Source organism: Rhamphochromis sp. 'chilingali', assembly GCF_963969265.1.
Source record: "Rhamphochromis sp. 'chilingali' genome assembly, chromosome: 5".
Classification (NCBI taxonomy): Eukaryota; Metazoa; Chordata; class Actinopteri; order Cichliformes; family Cichlidae; genus Rhamphochromis; species Rhamphochromis sp. 'chilingali'.
In genome coordinates, this window is record NC_137932.1 from 13,629,381 (window position 1) to 13,654,822 (window position 25,442).

Consider the following 25,442-nt stretch of genomic DNA (forward strand, 5'->3'; position numbering starts at 1 on the left):
GGGGTGGGGGTGCTGGGCTGGGGACGGCGGTAGTCCAAGAGGAAAACATGAGTGAGAGGTTGGAAAAAGACGAGCGAGTGGTGGAGCGGGAGGTAAAGGAGGGAGGGTGTGCGCTTGTGTGTGTGTGTGTGTGAAAGAGAGAGTTAGTGTGAGCCCCCCCACCCCCCAGAGCACGAGGCCTCTTCCTGGGAGGCCTCTTCATCACGGATCCTATCTGATCGCTTCCTTTCGGAAGGTGTGAGAGAGTAATTAAGCATCTTCACTCTCTCCTTAGTGATTCCACTATTACATTATCTCTGTGTGTCAACCACTTCTCTACCTGGGCTGAGTGTTTTTTACTATGTGTGTGTGTGTGTTTGTGTGTGTGTTGGGGGGGGGGGGGGGGGGGGGGGGTCTCTCCTTGGGCATTCTTTAAAAAGAGGAATTTCTTAAAGACAAAAAGGCAAGAGGGTAGGCGAGGGGTTTAGTGGGTTGGGGGTGCTGCCTGCCCTTTGTCGGTAATCAGTTTGAAATGTTGAACAGTTTGCTGTTGCTATTCTCCTGAAACCCCATGAGTTTATGAATCCCTTACGAATGTGTGTGTGTGAGTGTGTGTGTGAGCACTTCTTACTTTCTGCTTTCAGCCACCAGGTTGTCGATGCCTACGTGTGATCCGTTGAAAAATGTTCTAGGTTTTTGATCATGCATGTGCGCACTCGAGAGAGAGAGAGAGAGAGTGTGTGTGTTTTGTGTAGTGAGGTTAAAGTGGGCCCCTAGTGAGATTAACCTCTGGTCCGTGTCACCGTTTGGCATGCAGGCCCCACCCATCTCTGCCTGCAGATAGCCAGTATCAGGCTTTGTGTCTCCTGCAGCCACACCACTCCACTCACCCACACCACCGCCACCCTTCCCGTCTTTACATCAAATAAAGCAAAAGAAGAAGAAAGACAAGTCATGTGACTTCCTTTTGAGGAGCTGGGCGCATATAGCGGATGTTTGATTGGTAATTGGAAGGGTGATGGAGTAGACACAGAAGGGCTACAATAAAAAAAAGAGCAGCAGTTCCGCTGGTCATGTCAGTATGAGCTGATTAAGGATTTAAGCATTTAATTAATCTATTTTTTTTTAATTACCAGGAATGAAAAATTCCAGGAGGCTCTTTCTAGTTCTTTCTTTAATATTTAATGTTCTTGGCTGCTCAGTTCTTCTATGCAATGCTTGATAGATTTTAAGGGCTACAGTCTGCAATTTGTTTTTATTTATTAGCACTTTGTTTCTCCATTGATCATTTTGTCCTAAAAAATGACAAAGAAAAGCATCAAAAAGGAAAAAAATAATAATCATCAAAGACCTAATTAATTAATAAAACAACTGTTACATTTCCGAAGGATAGAGAAAAGTTAGATTTAGACACAACATGTGTAAACAGACGTTTAAAAGCTTTTCTTTTGGAGAGATTTGCCTGAAACGGTTTTAATTTGCGATAATCTATAGTCAAATTTCTATTAAAAATTGCTAGAGAGACAGATGAAAGCAATTTATATGTAAAAACACAGTTGTTGCAAAGGCTCAAATAAAAAAATAAAGATAAAGATTAGAGCTATTATAGTAAATAAAATGTATAAAATCCCTCAATTAAACATCTGACTACATTTATCTCATGTTCATCTCTTTGTATTCATGTTAGAATTCATCAGATCCGAGCTAATAACCAGCACTCATTTTTGTGTCATGTTTGTCACGCATTACATCATCATCTGTCTACTTTGTTAGATTGGGTGAGTTCAGTGCCAAGGCATACAAAGAAAAAAAAAAGACAGCTGCTGTTTTTTTGCCTCTGTAAATGGATTCAACTGTAAAACCAATTAAATAATGATTGCAACTCAAATTGTATGCACTACCAATGTACACGTGTAAGGTTTGAAAGGTTTGCATTGATCCATCATTTTTCCTAAAAGAAAACGTGAAAAATTCAAACCTTTTAAAATTGATTTCTGTCATTTTAAATTTATGATATATTCCATCATTTGTTCTTTTGTGAAAGTGACACCTCTTTAAATGGCTGGCAGTGAATCTTTGCAGTGACACTGGACTGTTTCTGTTTTGAATAGGTGCAGTTATTAGCAGGCTGTGTGCTTTATCACCAGTCACCTCAGTGAGGTTCATTTCCCCCTCTCATGCTGATAAATGTACCAGGATGATCTAGTGCTTCCTTCCCCAGATCAAATATTTGGCCCAGTCATAATCGGGGGTGTTGGATGTTGTTAATTTGAAGCAGGGGAAACATGAAGGCTTTTAACTGTTTGATGGGGGCTGGGCGAGGTTCAAAGGTCAGAGCCACTAATGACAATGTGTTGAGGAGGGCTGCGGTGTCACCGACATAAGAGCGGCTCTGTTGGTGGTTTTCACTGGCATGTTTGTGTGTGTGTGTGTGTGTTTCCTCTCCCTTTCTTCTTTGGTTTATATATATCCTGTTGGGTTATGTCCATCTGAGCTGATCTAGCCCAGCTTTATCCACTTAGCATTTCCTGTGTATTAAAAGCTACTCAGTGACACCAAGCCACATGTTGACCACCATCTCCCTCTACTCACTCACCTCTGCACATTCCCGGTCCTCTTAGAAACGAGCACAATACCCTTCTCCACCTCTGATTTAAGGCATCCCATAATTAGCCATTCCATAGCTGGTGGTCGCCTCAGAGAGAGGCTGGTGGAGGATGGTGGCTCTCCTCTCTCTTGCTTCCCCATCCCCTCACATTACAGCTTCCTGTATTGATTGCTGGGTCTGGTGATGACGAGGGCCGGCTGATGAAAAGGAGGGCTATTTCTATCTAGGATGTCAGTGTCGATATTGATCTCTGGCTCTTTCCTACACACACACACACACACACACACACACACACACACACACACACACACACACACACACACACACACACACACACACACACACACACACACACACACACACACACATATATATATATATGTACGGTAACATGCATGAAGACCTAAAGATATTTATTACACATAAGGAAGCTTGCAAGCATAATCAAGCCCTTTTAGAGTATCTTTCGATCTTTTTGTTGGATAGGTTTCTTCCATTTAAGGCATGGTGCTGGCTGCTGGTGACCCTTAAGTTTAAGCACAGAGTGGTGGTGTGGTCTTCCCAGCAGGCTGGGGGTGGTGCTATGATGGTTATACCACTGACCTCAGGATTTCTCCTGCTGACCTGTGGGGTTCCTGATCAAATGGTGGTTTTGTTCCTGGCCTCCCCCAATTCCAGCCACTGATGAGGAGTTGCTCCTCCATTGGAGCTGAACAGAATGCGGTGGAGGTAGTTCCATGAACCCCCACCCCCCACCCTTGTCCTCCTCTTCCTCCAGATTCCCACCCATATCCACCTCCCTGTGCTAAGCCACTCCCCCATTTTGTGTTAGAGTCTCTCTTGCTCTCCTTCTCTCTTTTTCGTTCTGCTTGGCATTCTTTCATTCCCTCACCTTAGCCGTGCCCTCTCCTGACCTCTTTGCGTAAACTGAAACGGGTCAGGACACCCGCCAGGTCACTTGAGAGGAGGGGACTCAGGTTGCAGGTTCTGATTTGCGAAGTTTTCGCACACACACACACACACACGCTTACACATGCATAGAGCAGCTCGGAGGCACACATGTATATACAGATCCATATGCTGCAGTTTATTACGTAATTGCAGAGACTGAGCTGTTGCGAGTGAACGCGTCAGAACGTATCTGACACAAACATGATGCCATAAACTATATGGAGGAGATTTTAGTGTGTGTGTGTCTATGTGTGTTTTCCTGCATTTCTACAGAACAAAAGGGGATGTGTGGTTTCCTCACTGGTGCATTGTGGGAATTGAGTGAGTTGGAGAGGGGGGGGGGTAGAGTGCTGAGACAAACCACTCAACTTTGACCTGGAGAGACAAGCTGCTTCTGGACTGAAGACAGGAGAGGAAGAGGAAGGGCTCGTGTGCCATAGTCTAGAGACCAGCTGATGTTTATTTATCATTATTCTGAATATATTGTGTTTCATGGGGGATGGGCACAACCTTTTGTTGTCTTTTTACTGATATCTGCTGAACAAATGCCTTTTAGCCATTCAGATGGTCTAATGATGGCAATTATAAAATCAATTGGTGTTTCCATTTGAATGACCAGGATATAGCTCGGCTGTAGCTTCTCATTTGGTTGATTATTTTGCTGGTATGAGCAGAGAACTTTGATAAAAGAATAGGTTAATGAATATGGAATCTTAACATTATTACTATTATTATTTTGTAACATAATGTTCTGAGATTGATCATGATGCTGCTTGCTTAGTTTGTGACTCTCCTCACCGTCCCTTCTGTGTTATTCCCTTTTTTGCATCTGTGGTGCATAATCTTTCCTCTTGCTCATTTCCATTCCCTGATTCTCATCTATTCCTCAAAGCCAAATCCAATAGCTGAATGCCCAAAATGGATGAGTCTTCCATCACAAATCGACTAGAAGCAGAGTGGCCTTGGCTGTAAGTCTCACTTACTGCAGTGGGGGAATCAAGCAGGACATCAGAGGAAGAATGAATGAGTGAATTTTGGACATTTTGCTTTTAATGCTAAAAAAGGCGATTTTCTCTTTCGAATAAATTGTTGAAATGTTCAAATGTGGGGAAAAAAAGAAAGAATTGTTTAAAAAAGGTTAAATATGAAGTCACAACTCTTCCGTGTATATATCTATATTTTCTGAGGACTAAACTGAAAACCTATTTATTGTTTTATTATATAAAAAAAGTAAAGAAAAAAATTGTGTATTATTACTCATTGTGAGAGAGGCCTTTGGAATCCAGATTAATAGCTATTTGGTAAAAGTTTATGTTTCATGTACTAATTTGTGTTTAATATATATGAAAAAAATCAAAATCCAAAAATCTCTAATGAAAAAAAAAGATTAAAACGCAGGGAAATAACATAATTATATATCAGCATTGTTCAAGTTTAAGAAATTTGATGGCTTTCTAAAACTTTTTTTGTACTGAACTATAAGTTGTAAAAATACCAATTCTAAAAAAACCCTAAAAACAAAAACAAAACAACAACTAATAACCTTTATTATTTGAAACTGAAGTTATTTTTTTTTTCATGATGTCAAAGTTTGTCTTTGATATCATTCTTTTAAGGAATAAAGTTCAAGTAAAGGGAGGTAAAGATAAGAAAAGGGAAAATATAAAAAAAATGCAACTTACTTAAATTGTCTAAATTATATATATATAATTTTTTAAAAATGCACAAAAATTACTTTAAAAACAGAAAGAAACGAACATAAACTGATTTATTTAATGTAGAGTGGATATTTTATTTTTTCTTATCTATTTGAAAGTTTTTCTTTAATCCTAAGAAAGTCTTGGCGTGACCCTCATTTACCGAGTGCTGTGATATGTGAGTGCCTCTAGAATACATTTTATTAAGCATTTTTAAAATGATTTTTTGAATAACTGGGTGTTGTAATAACGACAGTTTGTGTTACCTGAATTTTTAAAGGCGACCTAACAGATCCCAAGAAAATGTATTTGATTGCATATTCTTACATTGAGATATTCTTTGTGTTTGCGGTAGGTTTTGAAGTTTTTTCCGCTGTGTGAAACAAGGTTAAATGTTTTCCTTTTTTTCATACTTGTTTTCCTGAAGGAAACAGAGACATATTAAATGTATTTCGTTTCACTTCCATTTAATCCACGTGGTATCCCAGTGGTCATTTATTGTACAGTGGTTTTCACATGGACAATTATCCGAGTGCAGTGAGTTCAAACACTATTCTTAGTTTGTAATTAATTCCCACATCCTCTGTACGTCTTTCCTCTCTCTTAGGTTTTCATCTCTATCTACAAACCACCTATAGAGTGCCTTCAGCTTCCTGTAACCTCAGTCGCTGCAGAAAAATGCTGCTGTGCACAATTTCTCTCCTTCTTCTATAGTTTCACATCTATATCATCTGATCATTTGTGCCTTTCTCTTCCTTTGTCTCCTACATATCTGACTCTACAGCATGCACTGCTTTTACAGATAGCCTGTGTGTTATTTATAGGTCTTGATGTATAGTAGGTAGTAGGTTTGCTCTGCACACTGCATGCCCATGTGGGCGTGTGTTTACCTATAAGAGCCGCAGGGCTTGCTGCGATTCATGAAGGTCACGGATTCTGTGCCTATCAGCCGTCCGCGCTGTGCGATCAACAAGACATAAATCATTGTCCAGTGGTTATGTAGTAACTAAATCAATATTTCCGATCATGTAGATAAGATGGATGGTGGATGCTTTAAGAAAAAAAAAAAAGATTGTATAGGTGTAACATTCTTGTCTTTTAAGCCTGCAGAAAAGGAAGTGGTGTCTCTGCGAAAAGTAGATAAAGAGAGTAAACCAAGGACATATCATGTGAGATAAGTCGCTCTGTGGAGCAACCTTCACGGCAGTTGGTACAAACCACATATAGTCAATCCACCATGTTTGAAGTAATGTATTTGCCTCTCGATGTTCATTGTCTGCTAATACTTGTTGTGTTCGCTGCATGTGGCAGTGTGTAAAAGCCCACCTCGTGGACTTGCCCGTGTTAATAAAGTAAATGTTGATTCTTGAGCTATGTGGAAATAAAAGGAGTTGATTGGGGAACTTTTTGTGTGCAGACGTAATAATATATCTGGCAACTGCTCAATGTGTAGATTTAACCTAATGGGTGTGGGCTTGCGTAACATTAATGCTTTATCTTATGCAGACAGAAAGAGGAACTAATCCATTTTCACTGAAAGATTGCATTTTCTGCCTAAGAAGGGGGCTGTCTTTATGTCTAGCTGCATACTGAAGGCTATTAAATAGCCTTTGTCAGTTTCCATGAATCATCTGGGGTTAAAAAAATATTCAATATAACCAACAAAGGTAAAACGCACCCTGATACTGCTGTATAAAAAGCCTTTAAAGCTAACATAATAGAGATCTTTCAGTTGCCTTTAACGAGCTACCTTATTCAGTGACGTGGTTTACTATTATAAAAGAATCAGATTTACATTTTCCTGGAACAGTTTTGCTCTTACAAAATCTAACGTCCTATAAATTAACCTTTAAAGATTTATGTTTGTATAGGCTTGCAATTATAATATTTTAACCTAAGGGAAACAAATGCTTTGACATTAAATTTAAAGCAATTTCAACAAACATGAGCCCTAACGTGTCAGATACTCTCGCTTATAACACACAGGGCGTTATCCTACCTACACACTCTTGTGTCTTGCATTTGGCAATAAGCATCTGCCTCTTTTAAAGGGATAATTGCCCTTTTTTATTCTTCCAACAGAGCAAACTAGTGATGGAGGGCTTCCGCAGCTTAAAGGAGGGTGAGCAGGTGGAGTTCACCTATAAGAAGTCCTCTAAGGGCCTAGAGTCCCTGCGGGTGACCGGACCTGGTGGGGGACCCTGTGCAGGCAGTGAGAGGAGACCCAAAGGGAAGGTCCCATTGCAGAAACGCAAACCAAAGGGAGACCGGTAGGTTTTTATTCATTTTTGAAACAAAAAAAATGTATGTATATGTTTTGCGTCTGCATGAATGTAATCACACGTATGCATGGTTTTCCTGAAAATGTGAAATACGTGAATGCGTATAGGTGCCTGTGGTTAGCTTTGAGAAAGCAAGACTACGCTGTAGCAATAGGAAACATATTCTATACGTACAGCTACCCGCAGTGAGTGGCTTCTGAGTGGGCTGAGATTATAGATTAAATCTATTCAATCCGCCTCGGTACATGCCTGTTGCTATGGTTATTGTGCACCATAATAAGGAATTGAATAGGGCACTTCGCTTGCCATTGCCGCTATTTTAAATCAATTTGCCAGCTTTTACATTAGAGACTATATTAGCATGGGGGTAGATTGGACCTATATGCATCTCAATGCAGCGGTAGCCAAATCAATTGTTTTGTCCTCAGTTGAATCCTGAAGGGAGCTTTGCTGAAATCTGCAGTGGGAGCCATAGGGAGTGCCTTGAAAACGCTAAGCAGAGTCCTCCTGTCCTCCTACTGAAAGAAAGTGCCCTCATTTGATGTGCGGCAAATCCTGCCAGGTAGAGTCTAAGTACTGTATCTGTTGTGGGAAGGTATCACATGATTTCAAGGCTACATTTACATGAGAAAGTGTAGCGCTGGCACCCTTTATGTTGCTGCATCACTGTTGCTTCAGTGCTCCAATGCAGCACTATTGTGTTTTTTTTTTTTTTTTAATAGTGGTAAAGAAAAGCATTTGTTAGAAAGGAAGAAACTGTATCTGACAGAGAAGGCTCCCTGATTGGTTTACACAGCTGAATAATTCAGCTTATTTTGGATAATTGATCCAGTGTTAGGTCAAGTGTCTGTCTTCTGCTAATGTGGTAGCAAGGTGGTTTTGGATTTAGTGATGGCAGGTAGATGTGTGTTTCTGTCTTTGTGAATGCTGGTCAGTGGGAGCAGCTACTGGTGGGTTACGCTGCGGGTTATTCTGCTATGCAACGGATCATTTCTTTCTTTTCTCTAGAGCTGCTCAGATCACGTTGTGTAAAACTGTTCAGTTTAAAAATTGAGTAAACAATTCATCGGTTGTGGAAATAGTGGCTAAAAACTTTAGTGATGACAGTGCTGATTTTTTATCAAACAGAAATTAGCAGAGAAGTCGATGTTTAACAGTAATTGTTGAGAAATGTTCATCAGCTGTTGCAGAATTTTCTTTAAACTAATTAAGCACTCATCTGTAACCATTTCCCTGAAAAAAAAAATTTCCATTAGCATTTAAAGCTCATTAGTCTTAATATGTGATAAAAACATTCTTCAATATTAAACTTAAAGGACATCCAAATATTTTGAGCTGTTTTGTCTTCATCCAGGTTTTTCCCAGTTTGATATGAAATTTAGTTTTTCAATGTTTTCTCTTTGTGTTGCACGCATTTGAATCAAATTAGCTGAGATTAAACTGTGCTTTCATTACACTAAATGAGTGCATGACCTGAGACATACAAGAAATCTGAATTACATGAGTGAATATTTTAAACTTTAAAACCTAAATTCTCCAATAAATTGATGGATTTTCATGCTACCTCGGGATTTGAACTATAATTAGTATATAAATATAATTATTTAATTGCACGAATTAATTTATCAGATCACTGTACTTGTATGAATCCAGGTTTTGAGGACACTTACTAATTACCTCTTAAAACCTACCTTTAAGTCTTTCTTAATTAATGTCACAGCTTTTAGTGAGGTAGCAGTCTTATCTGTAGTCTCTATTATATTCTTTATGGTTTATTTATTGTAGAAAAATAATACTTTTTCTTTACAAAGAACAATTAAACATTGCATTAAATTTTTCTTATTTAATTCAAACAGCCAGTTGTTATTTTATTGGATGCAAAGAACAGGTTAAGTAAAGATAATTTATCTGGTTCCATAGAAAAGGCCGTCATGGTTCAATTTCTTATTTAGTGGCCACAATTTGCAGTTGGGTCTACTTGTCAATTCTTATTTTGTTAATTGGCAATCAAATCAGATGCACCTTAAAATGTGTGCAGTAAGCAGTTATTTCATAATGATAAGTGGTTGAGTTTTGCACTGCTGCAGTAGAAATTTAACACAGACTGATGAATCCAGAATCATTTGTTCTAGACATCATTGCCCAAGAGATATTAAGCTTTTTACACCAGGACATTATTAAAAACCTGAACGGTGACTTGTACGTGACATAAAGCCTTAAAAAAAAAGAAAAAAGAAAATATGACAAAAAATATTTATTATTTAATGCAGTGCAAAGAGAACTGATGGCATCATGATGGGCTAACATTTTGGTCTAATTTCTCTTCATGCTTTTATTGTTGCCATTTCATTGCTGGCATTCTTTTCAGAGCTAATAATATAATGCAGTTTGGCATGCCACAGCGGCCACACCAGACCAAAATCATATACAACACTCCCATCTAGTGGGGAATTTTAGTTGGAGCCGACATTTCTACTCCGTAGTGCCGATGATGGACAAGAGTGAAATAAAATCTTTATTCTTCTTTTTTTTAAAATTCTTCTTCTTCTTCTTATTGTTATTATTATTATAATTACCATGTTAGAAATGATAGTTATTAGTAGGGCCATATTTGTTGTAGTTTTGCCTTTTTAAATCAATCAAGTGTGCCGATTTTCAGCTTTAATTCAAAGGGTTCAAAAAAAGTTTGCATTAACTGCTTAAGAATTTCAGTATTTTAAAAATACTTCCATTTGTTATTTAAATTATTATATATAACACTGTATTAATTGTTTAAAAATAAAGCATTTTAATGTCCCGGTCAGATCTGTTGCTTCATTATTTCATGACCAATAAAGCAGACATATCTGAAGTTGGTTCCATGTGTTGAATTTGTATTTTTCACTGTGATTTTAAATGTGAGGCACAGAGAAATGTCAGTGCAAGTGAGGGACGCCAAATATTCTAAAAACAAATGAATGCACCGGGTAATTCAGCAACATCAAGAGATCGGAAAAACCAAAGGAGACAACTAATGTGCACAACGACAGAATTACTTTCATAGTGAAAGAAAACAACCTCACAACATCTAACACTCTGCCAAAGTCTACAATCAAGAGATGCCTTCATGAGGGTAATTACAGAGGCCAGATTAGACATTACAAGAAAACACCTTAACGAGCCTGCACAGCTCTAAAAAAGATTCTTGAAAACAAGATTAGCTCGTGTCATAATGATCGAAAGAGAAACGTATGGAGAAAGGAGAGAACAGCTCATGATATGAAGCATACCATGATCCTTGCCAGACATGAAGGAAATATTATGGCATGAGCATGTACGGCTATCAACCACTAGTGTTTACTGATGATGTGACCACTGATAGAAGTAGCAGAATGAATTGTGACATGTACACAGCTATACTCTTTTGTTTAAAATTAGCCAAATGTTGGTAAACTGATTGGAGAGCGCTTCAAAGTGCAAATGGTTAACGCTCCATCGAATACTGCAAACCAAGACTTTCCCTATGCTAAGAAATGGCGTATTCTTCAGTGGCCAAGTCTCAACCTAACCTGATCTCAACCTAACTGAACATGCTTTTCACTTACTGAAAACAAAAGTGAATGCAGAAAGAGCCACGAACAAACCTAGCAGAGCATCTGAAGGGAAGACACACAGCCTTTGGTGATGTCATTGAGTTCTAGGCTTCAGGACTGCCATCTGCAAAGGATTGTCAAAAACAGTCCTTCTATTTAAAATTATTCTAGTTTCTCTAATTATCTTTGGGCCTTTGCAAATGGAAGGCTGTATCAACTGCTATAACTCCTATACAGTTGTGTCTTTGTCCAACAAATTATGGAACTAACTGTATTTTAGCCGCAAAGTGCTTGCAGATTCAAAACTACAAAGTCTGTTTTCTGTTTTAAGAAAAAGAAAAGGAAAAGCTAAAAACAAAGATCCTGTTCATGCTTTCTGTTCTTTTCTCCTCTGTCCCCTGCAGCTGTTATAACTGTGGAGGTCTGGATCACCATGCCAAGGAGTGTGGCCTGCCCCCCCAGCCAAAGAAATGCCACTACTGCCAGAGCATCACGCACATGGTGGCTCAGTGTCCCCACAAGGCGCTGGCGCCCGCCACAGGCTCTCAGGACCAACATGCGTCTACCTCGGCCTCTAGCCCAGGGACCGGGCCTTACCTCTCTCTCCCAGAGGAAGAGGAGCGCTCTGGCTCGTCTCCTCTGGAGGGCTCCTCCTCTTCCCCCGAGGAGCCCCATACACAACGTGGCTCTCGGACCCAGAGGTGGAGGAAATCCTGAAATAGTCCATAGGGGTGAATCTTTCACCGCTAGCCTCTGACACCTCATGTCTCCTCTCAATCAAGGTTACCTGAAGCTCCCCTCATCTACCTCACACCTGTGAAAAATGGGAGGTCTTTATTCCTTTACTTTTATTGTTTGTTTTTTTTTGTTGTTGTTTTTTTTTTTTTACAATTTCTAACCAGCGCAGCTATGGCAACGATCAGTGGGGTACGTGATGGGCAAGAATGTGTGTGACTGACTTGCAGTCATTTGGTGCAGCTATGGCAACCACGGCTGGAATGGTGACTGCAGGGGATCACTCTTGTTTCAGTCTCTGCAGCACGAGAGTGAGAAAAAAACCAAAAAACACTGTATAAGTCTAGTCTTGATGATTGTTTTTGCCTTTGTACCCTTGGACCTAAGTGTTGGCCATTATGAATGCTTTTTCTCTACACGACTATCTTGCAGATTTAAAGCCACAAAATATCCTGTAGGCCTAATCATTCTGAAAAATCATGATGCATCCTTTTAGCACACACAGTAGCTCATCTTAAGAAGGATTAGAAGAAGACCTCAAGACCTCAAGACCCTCTAAGCGATAATCCAGACCCGCAGGACCGTTAGCTTGGCTTCTAAAGATCTTTAGGGAAACTTTATGGATCCCAGAGGGAATTTTTTTAAAAAGACAGCCAGCTGCTAGATCACACTCTATACTTCTTAAACACTCACATACCTCTTATATGATATAGACCGGACCAACTGATTGTCAGACGTCAAACATGTGCAAGACTGAGAGAAAGCGCGTGTCCTGTGCGTGTTACGCATGCTCGAACAGAAAGCAAAACTGTCAGACTGAAGCACCTCTTCCTCAGGTGTGAGTCAACACTATTAACCCTTATGTTTCCTATTATCATAGATAGACACAGTCTATGTAAGACATCATATAATCCATCTAGATCATAGTTTAGATTCAAAGTAATGAACCGATCATTAGATTTCCATTTTGGTTGCGGCATAATTAGTTGAAAATAACATCACAGTTTATAAATTATAGTATAAGTCATTTATATATATATATATATATATATATATATATATATATATAAAGTCACAAGATATAATTAAAATTCTATTAACTTTAAGTAACGCATTTATAAGGAATTAGCTCTGATCTATAGGTGTATATTGCATGAGATGCTTTGTTGGTGTGTGAAAACTCTCTCTCTATTTAACCATTTTCATTCATGACAAATCAAACTGACTTTAAAAAAAACCCCAAACTCCATATTTTCCCTTATTTGCTAAATCAGATACTCAGAAATCGCCTTTGATACAGCACAAAAGCTCACCGTTTTGTTACAGGTGTAGTACCAGACCATTATACTATCTTTGTATCTTATTTATTTAATACCTCACTAACTATCCTTCTTGAAAAATGAATGTCAAGCTGTTTGCTCTCCCAGCCGTGTTACAGTAAGATCGAACCACCTGTTCCTCTTCCATCTGTGCCTACCATTTGTTAGCCAGCACCAGCCAGGTTAATGCGCAGTCCTCTTTGGGATGAGGTGACATCACTGCTGCTGCTTCAAACTCACTGAAACAAAAAAAAAGGAGAGAGAGAGAGAGAGAGAGAGAGAGAGAGAGAGAGAGAGAGAGAGAGAGAGAGAATAAGAGTGCTGCTTTTGGTATAACTTGAATCCCAAGCATGGCTTTAGTGGCACTTATTTGTGACCTAACAACTCTTCTCTGACCATACTGAATGTGAAAAGAGCTTATCTGAAGTCGACTCCTCACACAATTCAAGTTGAGTCGCTTTGGAGTTGTATCTTAATGTTCTGACAAATCAAATAACTTTGTACGATTATATCAAACTAGCGTGTGTGTTTTTAAAAGCTCTAAGTAGACAAGCAACATTTTTTGGTATATTTCCATACCAAAGAGTGTGGCTTTATTTTGTTTTTGAAGGCATTTAATGTTAAGACTTGCTGAAGTGCTTGCTATCCTCGCTCTTTCAAATAAGAGGAACTTATTGCTGAAAGCGCATTAGAGCAGTTGTTGTTGTTGTTGTTATTTTATTTTTTTTATTTAATGTACAGTGTATTTGAATGTGTGCGTGCGTTAAAGATCAAATCTCAACAATGCAGCATGACAGAGATAAAAAAAGAAGAAGTGAATGACCAAACCACAGAAGGAGCACAGCCCATGCTCGAAACTCTATGGAAACATCTTTTTATATGATGTATTTTTACATTTTTACACACAATTTCTCTCAGGATGATGAACTGTTCTCAGGGAATTAACCAAAAAAGTGTATTTTATTCTTTTGGGAATCATCCACTGACTTTCTCAACAAACTCTGTTAAGCAATGACGAAGAAACATATGTAACCGATTGATGTACTATTAGCAACTACCTCTTGAGTTATACATAGCTGTGCATTTCTTTTTGTTTGTATATACATAATTTTATTTTATTTCTTTTTCTTTTTCTTTTTTGATGACCTCAACTTTAGATCTCTGTTATACTGAGGTGTTGTGCAAGACGTTCCCTAATGTTGCCACAGACTTCCTGGTCTTCCTTCCCAGTTTTAATGAGTTTTTCTTTTACCGCAAAAGTTTTTTTTTTTTGTTTACAGCAAAAGGCTACCTCATAAACGCTGTTCCTCCACAAACTCCTTACCTCCTCCCAAGTCCTCTACCTCCTCCATGCAGTTTTTTTTTCTTAGTTAAAATGCCACTTGTCGCACTAGAGTCACACAGCATTTTCGGCAAATCAGCCCTAGCGGCACATCACTTGTGACTCCAAATATATTATCCTACAATCAAAGCCCTTTTCTTGACGCCTTTACACATGTCGTCAGATTGGGCATTTTGTCTCACGCATCCAGGGTGAAGTTTTTCTGCCAGATCTGTGTGCAAACAGCCAGAGAGTTTACCTCAGTTTGTTGGACTGGCTATAGAGGTGTTTAATAGCAAAATATATTTCACTGTCTCTGTAAAAACCCCATCAACTGTTGTTTTTTGTTTGGTTGTATTTCGTCATAACCATTTTGGAAACCACTTGATGATTGTTTTAAGAAGGAAAAGGATTGTACTCAAAGAAAGGAGTGCCTAGTTTTCTTTTTGTGTACGTTTGACCTAAAACCAAATACCGGTAGATAACATCTTATTTTGGGGCTTCATAGCAGTGAGGTCATGGCTTTGGTTAGCCATTTTTACAGCCCAATCAGAAGTTGTGTGTTATCATGTCCTTTTTGCAAATTGCTTTTGTGGTATAGAGCGGCGGGTAACAGTTAAGATAAAAATTTGTAGATTTTTTTTTTTGGTAATGGTGAAATTTCATTAATGACAAGGAAAAAATGTTTGTTTTCTATACCTAACCCTTGAGGGTTTAAGACTGATGTTTCAAATAACTGCAGTATTATAGTTCATACTCATCTGAGGGAATCACTATGTTGCAGTGGGCCTACATAGTTATTATCAAAATGCATAACCCTGGAATAATATTGTGATATTATTGTTGTTATTAGCTTTGTGTTTTCTTCCAATCAATGTAACTACTGATTATTCTCTTGTGTACTGTTCAGTATTTGACACAGCCAACAAACCCTTTTCTATGAGAGGCAAATCTTGCTGCGGTAGTAATAATCAAATGGCTGTTTGAAGGTTTGTCAAGGCTGCATCGAGAAAAACAATTTGTTAAGTGGTATAATAAACCCTCTTCCATTTTAAATCACATGAACATTTAAACAAAAGCAAGAAAGGCTTCCATGCAATCATCAAAAACACTAGACAGTTAGTACCTGGAAGGTGCTTAGTTTGAGTAACATGGTTTTATCAGATGCAGTTTTATACCACAGAGGAAAGTGAAAACCAAAATAAAGAAATTTCGTAATAAATCTGACAGATCCCATTATAATTTGAATGTAAATCCATCTCAAAGTTGCCCAAGTGTGCCCCACAGTGGCGGAAGTAAATAACACAAATGTCACATGAGCAGCATGTGTCCTTAATGGCTTGTACAGAAGGCTAATATGGTGATAACAAAGATTGACATGTTAAATAAGGATTCTGGGAGCTAAAGGAAAAATTGTTGCCTTAAATCTTTATGGTTACATTTTTTTTTTTGCCTTAAGTCAAAACAACTCTGCGGAGACTTCAGTTCGAGTAGCCTATAGTAAAAATTGGACTGCTTTACTGTGAAAACTGAATCTCAAAGTTTTGTTTATCATTCTTGAGAATCCCTAATTTGCTGAGAGCTGTCTAGCTTACTCAATGAAAGAATAACAAGATCATGTTTGTCCCTTCAATATCTAGTTGTAGCTAGCAAAAAAACCCCAATCTTCCTAGCCCAGGGTTAGAGCCAAAGGCTAACTGGGAGTGGCCATGCACAGACTAAAATGTGCCTACCCCTCTGTCCACTCTGCAAAATTCATAGTGAAACCAGTTAGGTTCCACACACTATTTTGTGTATGGAGCTGCCCTAGAAAAGACTATTTCTTAAAATGCTTAACATCTGCTTTCAGCTTTAAGGTACTATACTTTCAAACTAACCCAAATGACTTTTACAGGGGTTTATTAGCTTTTTCCCTTCTTTATTGGAATGTGAAGTTAGAAATTACACAATTTGGAGATTTAATGGCACCTTGCTGCTAATTCAGAACAGAATAGGCCAAGCTAATTCAGTATAATCGAAGAAAAAGTAAAGAGTGATGATATGATAAAATGACTTAAAAGAGACCTCCTTTTACTCACATGGCTCTAAGATCGATCTGAAAACCAAGAAGTTTATAGCCTAAACTGCTCCATTAAATCCATACAGCCTAGGCTGCAAGGTGAATTATTATTAATAATGCATCAGAAATCACTGAAGAAATATTGGATGTATGCCATGATCCTAGGCAGGGAAACCTCAGCAGAAACCTCGGTTCTCATATGGTGATTCTCGTATGGAGGTTACTGATGACAGAATGAAGTTCACATACCTCATGCTGCCTTTGAAGGCTGCTCTGTGCTTTGCCTTGACAGGAGAAACAATGTGCTGTAGGGGAAGATATCATTAATAATGATTTTTTTTTACTGAACTGTATGTATCATGTCATACTGACAGATTGAACCACTCAAGGACCTATGAATTCAACCAAGGCAGTTTAATGTAGTTGTACTGATAGCTAATGTAACATTACACAAATCTGTTTGTGCTTTTTCATTTTACATCGTGGCCAAGGGAGTCTTCTGTGCTCTTTTCTCTGGAGCACCTAGAGAGCCGTGCACTGATAGCTTTTGAATGGGGAAAAAAACATTTTATGCGCATATCACTCATTATTGTAGCCCCAATATACTGTAAGTGTACTGCCTTTTTTTTATTTTTATTTCTGTGAATCTTGGATTGGATTTTTAAATATGTCTTAAATGTTTCACTTGATTTGAAAATAAACGTATTATATTGGCATTAAAATATGTATAATTTTTACTTGATACTGTGGTGATTTAATGTTTGAATATTCTTATATGTAAAATCCACACTTACACAGTGAATGAGCTGTGGCTTAGCAAAAAGGTAAGTTTAACAAAACAATTGACAAAAACTTCCATTACAAACTAGATAAAATTACAACCCATTATATTTCATACAGGACACTTGTGTTTGTCATACACATACTTTAAAAATATATAAAATATTTAAATATTCTAATGTAATTATGTTTTCAATTATTTTATGCAAAAAGCAGGCTTTGCCTCACAGCTCCACCACATCTTTACAAAATCCAGCTGTTTTTTCATGCACAGAGCTCAGCACCAGGGATATACTAATTGGGTAACTGAGCTACAAACATGGAAAACACAGCCATTTCATTAAGTACACCTGTTTAACTGCTCGGTAATGCAAACATCCAATCAGCCAGTCACATGGCAGCGCCTCAGTGCTTTTAGGCATGTAGACATGGTCAAGATGACCTGCTGAAGTTCAAACTTTTGAATGGCATCACATCAGAATGGGGATGAATGTAGATTTAAGTATTTCAGAAAGTGTTGATTCTATTGAGAGTTTTCCACACAACCATCCCCAGGGCTTACAGAGAATGGTCTGACAAAGAGAAAATATCCAGTGAATGTCAGTTCTCTGGGTGAAAATGTCATGTTGATGCCCGATTATGACACAGTAGCTCAAAAATCACTCATTACAACATGTTGAACCTTGTAGCAGATGGGCTACAGCGGTAGAGGAGCACACCAGGTGCTTGTCCTGTCAGTTAGAAACAGGAAACAGACGCTCACTAAAATTAGACAATAGAAGATTAGAAAAACATTTCCTGGACTGATGGGCCTCAATTTCCACTGCGATAATTAGATGATAGGCCAAACTTTAGGTGTAGACAACATAAAAGTAGTGATACATCCTATCTTGTAAACCAGCCAGTGGTGTAATGGTGTGGGGGATACTTTTTGGGGCTCTTAGTACAACCTGAATATTGTTTAAACACCATAACCTACATACATATATAACCTAAATGTACCTAAATCTTCTGATAGCTACTACCAGTTGGATAACGTGCCATTTCAGAAAGCTCAAATGACCTCAGACTAGTTTCCTGAACATGATATAAAGAACTTAAATGGCCTCCAGAGGCACCAGTTGGTCCAGTAGAGCTGGTGATGTGGGGGATTCACAACATGAATGTTCAGCCAACAAATCTATAGCAACTGTGTGATGCTGTCATGTCAACATGGATAAAAATAAATAAATAAGGAGTGTTTTCAGCACCTTGTTGGACCTATGGTATGAAGATTTAACATTTAATACCTAATGGTGTACCTAATGAAGTGGTTGATGATAGTATATTTGGCTAGGCTGATAAGTAAACCCACGTGAAGGTAACAGCTGTGTTCAAAAGAAAAAACAAGGACAGAACAGAATCTGCTACTTTTAAAGCCTGATCCAAATTAAGTATCGCATATCAGGATACCTCTGATTGTACTTCCCTGACTTTGATCTTTGTATGTTAAAGGAAAATTTTCAACCGGATATGTATTAAACAGCAAATGTAATATTATTAAGATCAAGTCAACCGTCAGCTAGCTTACTGAGTGAACTGGTAGCTTCTCAATCCCAACTAGTAGTTCGTGCTTCGGGAAAATCTCTGTAGACTTTAAACATTGGTTCTAAAATAATTACTAGAAAAATGTATTTAATTTTGAAAGCTTTATGACATTTTCACTGCTTGCCTTTGCCACAGTCCCTCAGTCCTCTCCACGCTGTCTCACTTTTCTCTCTCTCTCTCCACCTTAGTGTTTGTGTTTCTTCTCCGCTGTCTGTGTGTGGTTGGATTTTACCTGTGTTCAGGGGCGGGACTCATTCAGGCTTCACGCGCCCGGAAGTGATCCACGCACTTGTTCCTGATAAGCTCGTTACCACCTCTTCTTAAGGTAGTGCTTCAGTCTTCTTTGAAATGTTGAATTAACTTGGTTAGTAAAGTCTGGCTGCTTGATTTCATGTGAATTATTTACCCAGTGTTTCCATCTGCACAGTATTCCCAAGTGTATTGTTCGTTTGGTGTGTGGTGAGCTGAAACTTGAGTTTTTTCGAGAATATTTTATATCTGTGGAGTTCCCTGCCTTCTCGAACTTCCTTAACAGCGGCTTTGTGTTTGGATTCTGACTGTCTGCAAATACACCTGTTGAACTTTTTAAGTCAGAGTCCTGCATTGTTTCTACAGTCATGCAGGACCGGATGGCTGTTGTCTACATCGGCTCACTCTCATACCTGATACCGATGCGTTGCAAGTCACGTGTTTTTATGTTGTATGGTGTGACGATTCATGTGCTTTTGTGCTGAGGTGTTTTTTTTCCTCGGTTCTCAAACTGCTCTTCTGTCAGGAGCTCAGTCTGGGTAGAGTTTTTTTTTTCTCCTCCTCTCCCCTCATGTATTGTGTATTTCATTGTTTCTCTTACCATCCTACCTCTCTCTGACCTGTCTTCCAAAAGGGGGTCTTTGTGTAATGTATGTATGGTCCGAAGGGGTCCCGTTTCGCTGCAGGTAACATGTACGTGTAACGTTGCAAGTGAAAATTAAAGGCATAATCAATCAATCATTGGTTTGCGTCCATCCTGCCAATTTTAAACCAGACCAAATACATTAGTTGAACTTTAGATGAGATGGGTGAATGCTAGAGAAAATGAGTGACAACATAAAAGATATAAGCAGCCACACTGCTGAATACTATGTAGCTAAACATAATCCAGGGTAAGCTGGTCTCCAGTAAGGTTATAGAGAAATAAAAAGTGGTTATGTGGCCAAAGCATTTTAAAAGTAAACGAACTTTCTGTATCTCCATAAGTTGATTAATGAAATACAGTGAGTGTGTTATAATGTGTATGTCTCCAACAATTCTGAAAACCATTTAGGTCTTTTTAATGCAGGATGATGAAATGAATAAATGCCCACGATCTACAAATCAGAGGTTAGCTGCTTTTGGATTGTTTTGTAAATTGAAAATCTTAGGTTTGGGATTAAAAAGCTGGATGGATGACAGTATGTCATGGCTATTATGTCTTAAGTTTTCACAATAGAATAGAATAGAGACAGCAGTAATGTGTTGTGTTTAAAGGGGCCTCAAATGTATGCCACAAGAATAACAAGAAGCTTAGCCTGTATTGGCTGCTGGCAAAAATATCATAGGATGAACTGAGTCCAAAAATAAAACACAAAACCAAATTCTAATTAACACAATTGACACAGAGCACACAATGGAAGCATAATACATTTCTTGACAATGGACAATGGGAAGATGAGACCATATAAACGCTGAGAGCTGACTGAGGAATAAAAACAGAAAGGGTGTGGTACACAAAGCCACAAAACAGACGGAGACAATCACAGAGGCAGGACGTAAAAACTGAAACCAAAAACTGAATCTGAACCAAAGCTCAAATAAAAGCCAGGAATCGAAAACTTAAACACAGGAATAGTAAAGCAATCCAAACAGGCAACAAAGCTTCAATAAAAACTGAACAGTAACCAAATAATACCACAAGAACTAAGGTTTAACATTACTGGAGTGAGCATAAAATCAAAATAGGAATCCAAACTTGAGATGCAAACCAAAGATTTCAAGTGTTAGATCAATAGAAACCAAAGGGAACCCTGGGGACTGTGACCAACAATGCACAATAGATAGACTGGCTATCCATTTAGAGGAGGGGAATAGAAAATAAGATGACATGCTCAATAACTAGCTAGATATTCTACAGTTATAGCACATGATACAGTAAAGAGGAGAAATTAATAATTCACAACAAGGTTTGGGGTGGACCAGAGGTTAACACTGTTATCTCACAGCAAGAAGATCCTGGGGTTGAATCCACTGGGCTGCAACCAAGCATTTGCAGCAATGAGTCTTTTACATCGCTGTAGAGGAATTTTGGCACACTCTTCTTTGCGGAATTGTTTTAAGTCAGCCACATTACAGGGTTTCTCAACATGAATGGCCTGTTCAAGGTCTTGTGAAAGCAACAGGATTCAGAGGTCGGCTTTTGTGTTTTGGATCGTTGTCCTGCTCCATAACCTGAGTCTGCTTGAGCTTCAGGATACAAACATTTTCTCTCAGGATTTTCTGGTAGAGGACAGAATTCATGGTTCCATCAATTACTGCAAGTCGTCCAGGGTCCCGATTGAGCAAAGCAGCTCCAGACCGTCACATTACCTCCACCATGTTTAACTGCAGTTTATAATAGTGTGATACTTTTACATGAACTCAAACCTTCCAAAAAGTTAAACTTTTGTCTCCTCAGTCCTCAGAATATTTCCCCCCAAATCTTGTGGAAATGAGCCTTTGTGTTGGTTTTGGTCAGCATGGTTTTCTCCTTAGAGATCTCCCTTCGATGCTATTTTTGCCTAGTCTTCCTTACTGTTAACTCATGAACATGGTCCTTCGCTAAGGAAAGGGAGGTCTGCAGTTCTTTAGATGTCGTTCTGAGTTCTTTTGTGACCATCTGGCTGAGTCGTTGATGTGCTCTTGGAGTGATTTTAGGTGTGACTAATGAAATTGAAATAAGCTTTTCAAAAGAATGTGTTAATCACAGTTAACTCGTGATATAACAAAAAACAAAAATTTAAATGTAAAAACTGCATTATATATTTAATTTGGTTATAATGATGTCAAATAGTCAAACAATCAAGAAATCAGGAAGAGTGCAAATGCCTTTTCACAGCACTCTAGGTTAGTCTAACTGATGGGTTTAAATGGTTGTCTTGTGTTAGCCTGGTGACCTGTCCAGTGTATACTGTGCATCTCACCTTATAATCGTTGGGATAGGCTCCAGCCCTAGAGTGATCCTGAACTGTATATATGGACAATGGATTGTCTGGAAATAATTATTAATAATAAATATAATAATGATAATAAAATTAACAGGAGTTGAGGATAATTAATTGGTAGTGAAAGAACATATTATATGCACCTCTTAAAAGTGAGTTCCTGCACTGCCTGTGTGCTCTTACAAGCTTTTTCCCCCCATCCACTTTCTTACTTCCTAAAATTTTTGACCTTGAATAAAGTCACTTGTTTATAGTTCTTCCGTTATCTGACAGGAGAAACATTTAAGAGCCATAAATCACAGATTGCACAAGGCACTGAAAGTGAGGGTCAGTGATGACAAAGTTTTATGTGAAAGAAAATGAGTTTCTTTATTCTACCAGTTCACCTAGGTCTCCACAAGGGGGCAACCCAGTGCTGCTGTATCCTTGTTCCCCCTCAGGCCTGAAGGACAGCCAAAGCAGATTAATCACCTCAACACATCTGACTCACCAAAGAGACTGGTGTTTCTTCACAGCCCTCTCTCTATTCTGCTGCTCTTCTTTAATGGTCTCGCGCCTTGCTTTTTTATAACCATCCGTCTCATTCGCTTTCTCTCTACTAAGCACATCCAGGCTTGAGGGGGTCCATTAAATGAATTGTCTTTGTTTACAGTTTCTTTTTGTTACCACCATCATTTTCCTACACAGCTCCCCTTTTTCAAACACTATCTCTAGAGATGGCTTTGTCAAGGTCAGCTATTTTTATGGCGTGCAGTACTGGAGGTATCACGGCAAGGCGATGATAAGACGAAGAAGAAGCCAGGGGAGCAAGGATGGAGCGAACCAAAGGATAAATACTGCTGGGCCTTTGCTGCAGACACTATAGCGAATGTTTTCAGGATGTCAGATGCAGTATGCAGGTCGAAGAGAGGAGAAGAGTACATATCTTGTCTGTCTTTCTCTCTATTCCTCATTCTTAAACTGGATGTTGACCTTTGTAGTACTGCCTCCAGGCTGTATGCTTTAACCTTTCCAGTTAGATAGAGGGGGCTACTACATTGGGAATACAAGATAAATCACAACTGCTGTCTGTTAATGCAACAGACAACAATACACACTTGCACGCAGGCACTGTTGAAACCTTTGTCCCTTCTCACAAAGTCCTCCTTGTCCCTACACACACACACACACACACACACACACACACACACACACACACACACACACACACACACACACACACACACACACACACAGCTGGTAATTCCTCCATGAAGATGTTCACAGCATCAGTGCTCTGGACTATTACATCTACAAGCACACCCTAAATTATTCATCCTTTATTAAAATGCACTATGAGTAATGATAGCTATGAGTGTGTTTTTTGGGTATTCTTTTTACTGAGTAAAACACAGGGGTCATTAGAAGTCATTTCTGGTCAATTTTGTATGATCAACCATGCTCCAGAGAAAGACAAAAAATAGAAAAGAAAAAAAAATCCCATTTACTTTCTGTGCATTGGGAATTCATGTTGAAAGAGATCAAAGGGGACAGACAAAGAGATGAGAGAATCGACATCTTCTCGTCTCCATTTGGCTCCCTATGAGAGGAGGAAAATTACTTTAAAGCCGCTGCCTTGATGAAAGAAAAAGACGTTATGCCTGATGTATTCCTCCAGAGGTGGAATCAACAGTATGAATTACTCAAAGGCAGAGAAAAAGAGGGGGGAGTTGGGGGGACATTTGTCTGAGAGAACCTAATGGGGGATTTTGGAGAGGAATGAAAGTACTATTTGACAGCAGCGAACAAAACATGATTCCCCCGTCAGGAGATGTGACTGGTTCAACACTCGACACTGTTATTTCCGGGTGCGTGCATAAAAATGCAGCAGATGTCATCAGATAGAGAGCTCATTTGCAGTATCAATCTAGGGATTTTATCAGACCGAGCGCCATCAACGCATCCATCTCAAAGTGTGATTTGGTGGTACAGTCAGCCACAGCTCCCCTCTGTCCCCACACCACATTCCCCAACCCCCCCCCCCGTTTTTTCCTGTAGAAGAGGTCACGAAGAGGAAGTAACCTCCAAACGTCCCATTAGTTTCTCTCACCCTTTCTCGAGCAGGCAACCAGCACTGTCATTTTTCTGACAGAGCTGTCAAAGCATCTAGCCCACCATCCCAGTTACAGATAAAGCAAATAGAAATGAAAACATTGTCAGGGAAAAGACTCATGGGGTAACAGAGATGCCAGGAGCAGGGTGAATCACTTAGCAAGCTGTGCTCCTCCATTCTGCAGCTGCCACCCACCGCAACACATCTGCCACTGGGAAAAAAACACTCAGATAGAAAACCGCATCCAAACGAATTGCTACATGACACAAAAGATCACTTCTTTAAATTGAAATTCATTTGGAGTCAAAACGGGGTTCATCCCCCCAGGGCGCACGTGTGTGACTGCAGAAACCCACACACAGGTGGCAAAAGTGGAGGCTACATACAAACACACACTTTCTCACAAAGAAAATACACTTTTTTTTTTTAAGGCAAGAGCATTCTTTGTGTGAGGCTAGTGAGTCTTCCAGCTCGCTGCCCAGGTGCTGTCTCTGGGCAGACACATGCCACTGGCTGGTCTTAATGCACATCAAATATCACTTTTCTACCAACAACGCCTGCCCAACTCTAGCTGCTGCAATTCCCCTTTTATTGCATTCCCCAGGATTTCATATTGTACATGCTGAACTCCACAGAAAGGAGTCAAAGCTCATTTCTAGACCTGAAATGGAATCATTCACTGCAGACCAAATATTGCAACAAAAATTGCCACTAGCTTTGTTGATATGAGTCACATGGTAACAAATCATTAAATTACTTACACAGATGGAGAACGAGGGATGATTTGACATTGGAGGAAAGGGAAATAAAACGATGTGAAATGATTGATCTTTTGGGGGTATTTTTTCACATGAGAGCAGCATTAAACGTTGATTCATTTTTACTTTAAACATTCGCACAAAGACCCTATTGTTGGAGCTTTGTGAGGCAGACGCAGCGGCACTTGGAGCTCAGTGTAAACATGTTTAGCACTTTCACCAACATTTTATCTTCACTCATAAGCACTCAACACAAAGTACAGCCAAGACTCACGAGGATGCTTTTAGTTTTGCAGGTATTTGGTCTTTAAAGTAGGTCAGAGCTCTACCCAGTAGTGTGGAGAAATGAAAAGTATATACAAAAGTCTGGAGTGAAGCATAAATGTGGTGCCAAATATTATGGAAATCCATGGAACATGCACTCACCAGACACTTGATCAGTTAACCCAACTAGTACCATGTTGATTCCCCTTTTGTTTTCAGAACT

General features: G+C 39.1%; 1 protein-coding gene across 2 annotated transcripts in view; it reads left to right on the forward strand.

Annotated features, from left to right (window-relative positions):
* The window catches only part of lin28b (lin-28 homolog B (C. elegans)), a 27,783-nt gene extending 10,518 nt beyond the window's left edge, over positions 1–17,265 (forward strand). For both annotated transcript variants that reach the window (XM_080882410.1, XM_080882411.1), the window contains exons 3-4: positions 7,318–7,505; positions 11,494–17,265. In XM_080882410.1, the coding sequence (XP_080738536.1) occupies positions 7,318–7,505; positions 11,494–11,806 (501 nt within the window). In that variant the 3' untranslated portion in view covers positions 11,807–17,265. The remainder of the gene's footprint in view (positions 1–7,317; positions 7,506–11,493) is intronic.
* Positions 17,266–25,442: the final 8,177 nt, after the last annotated feature.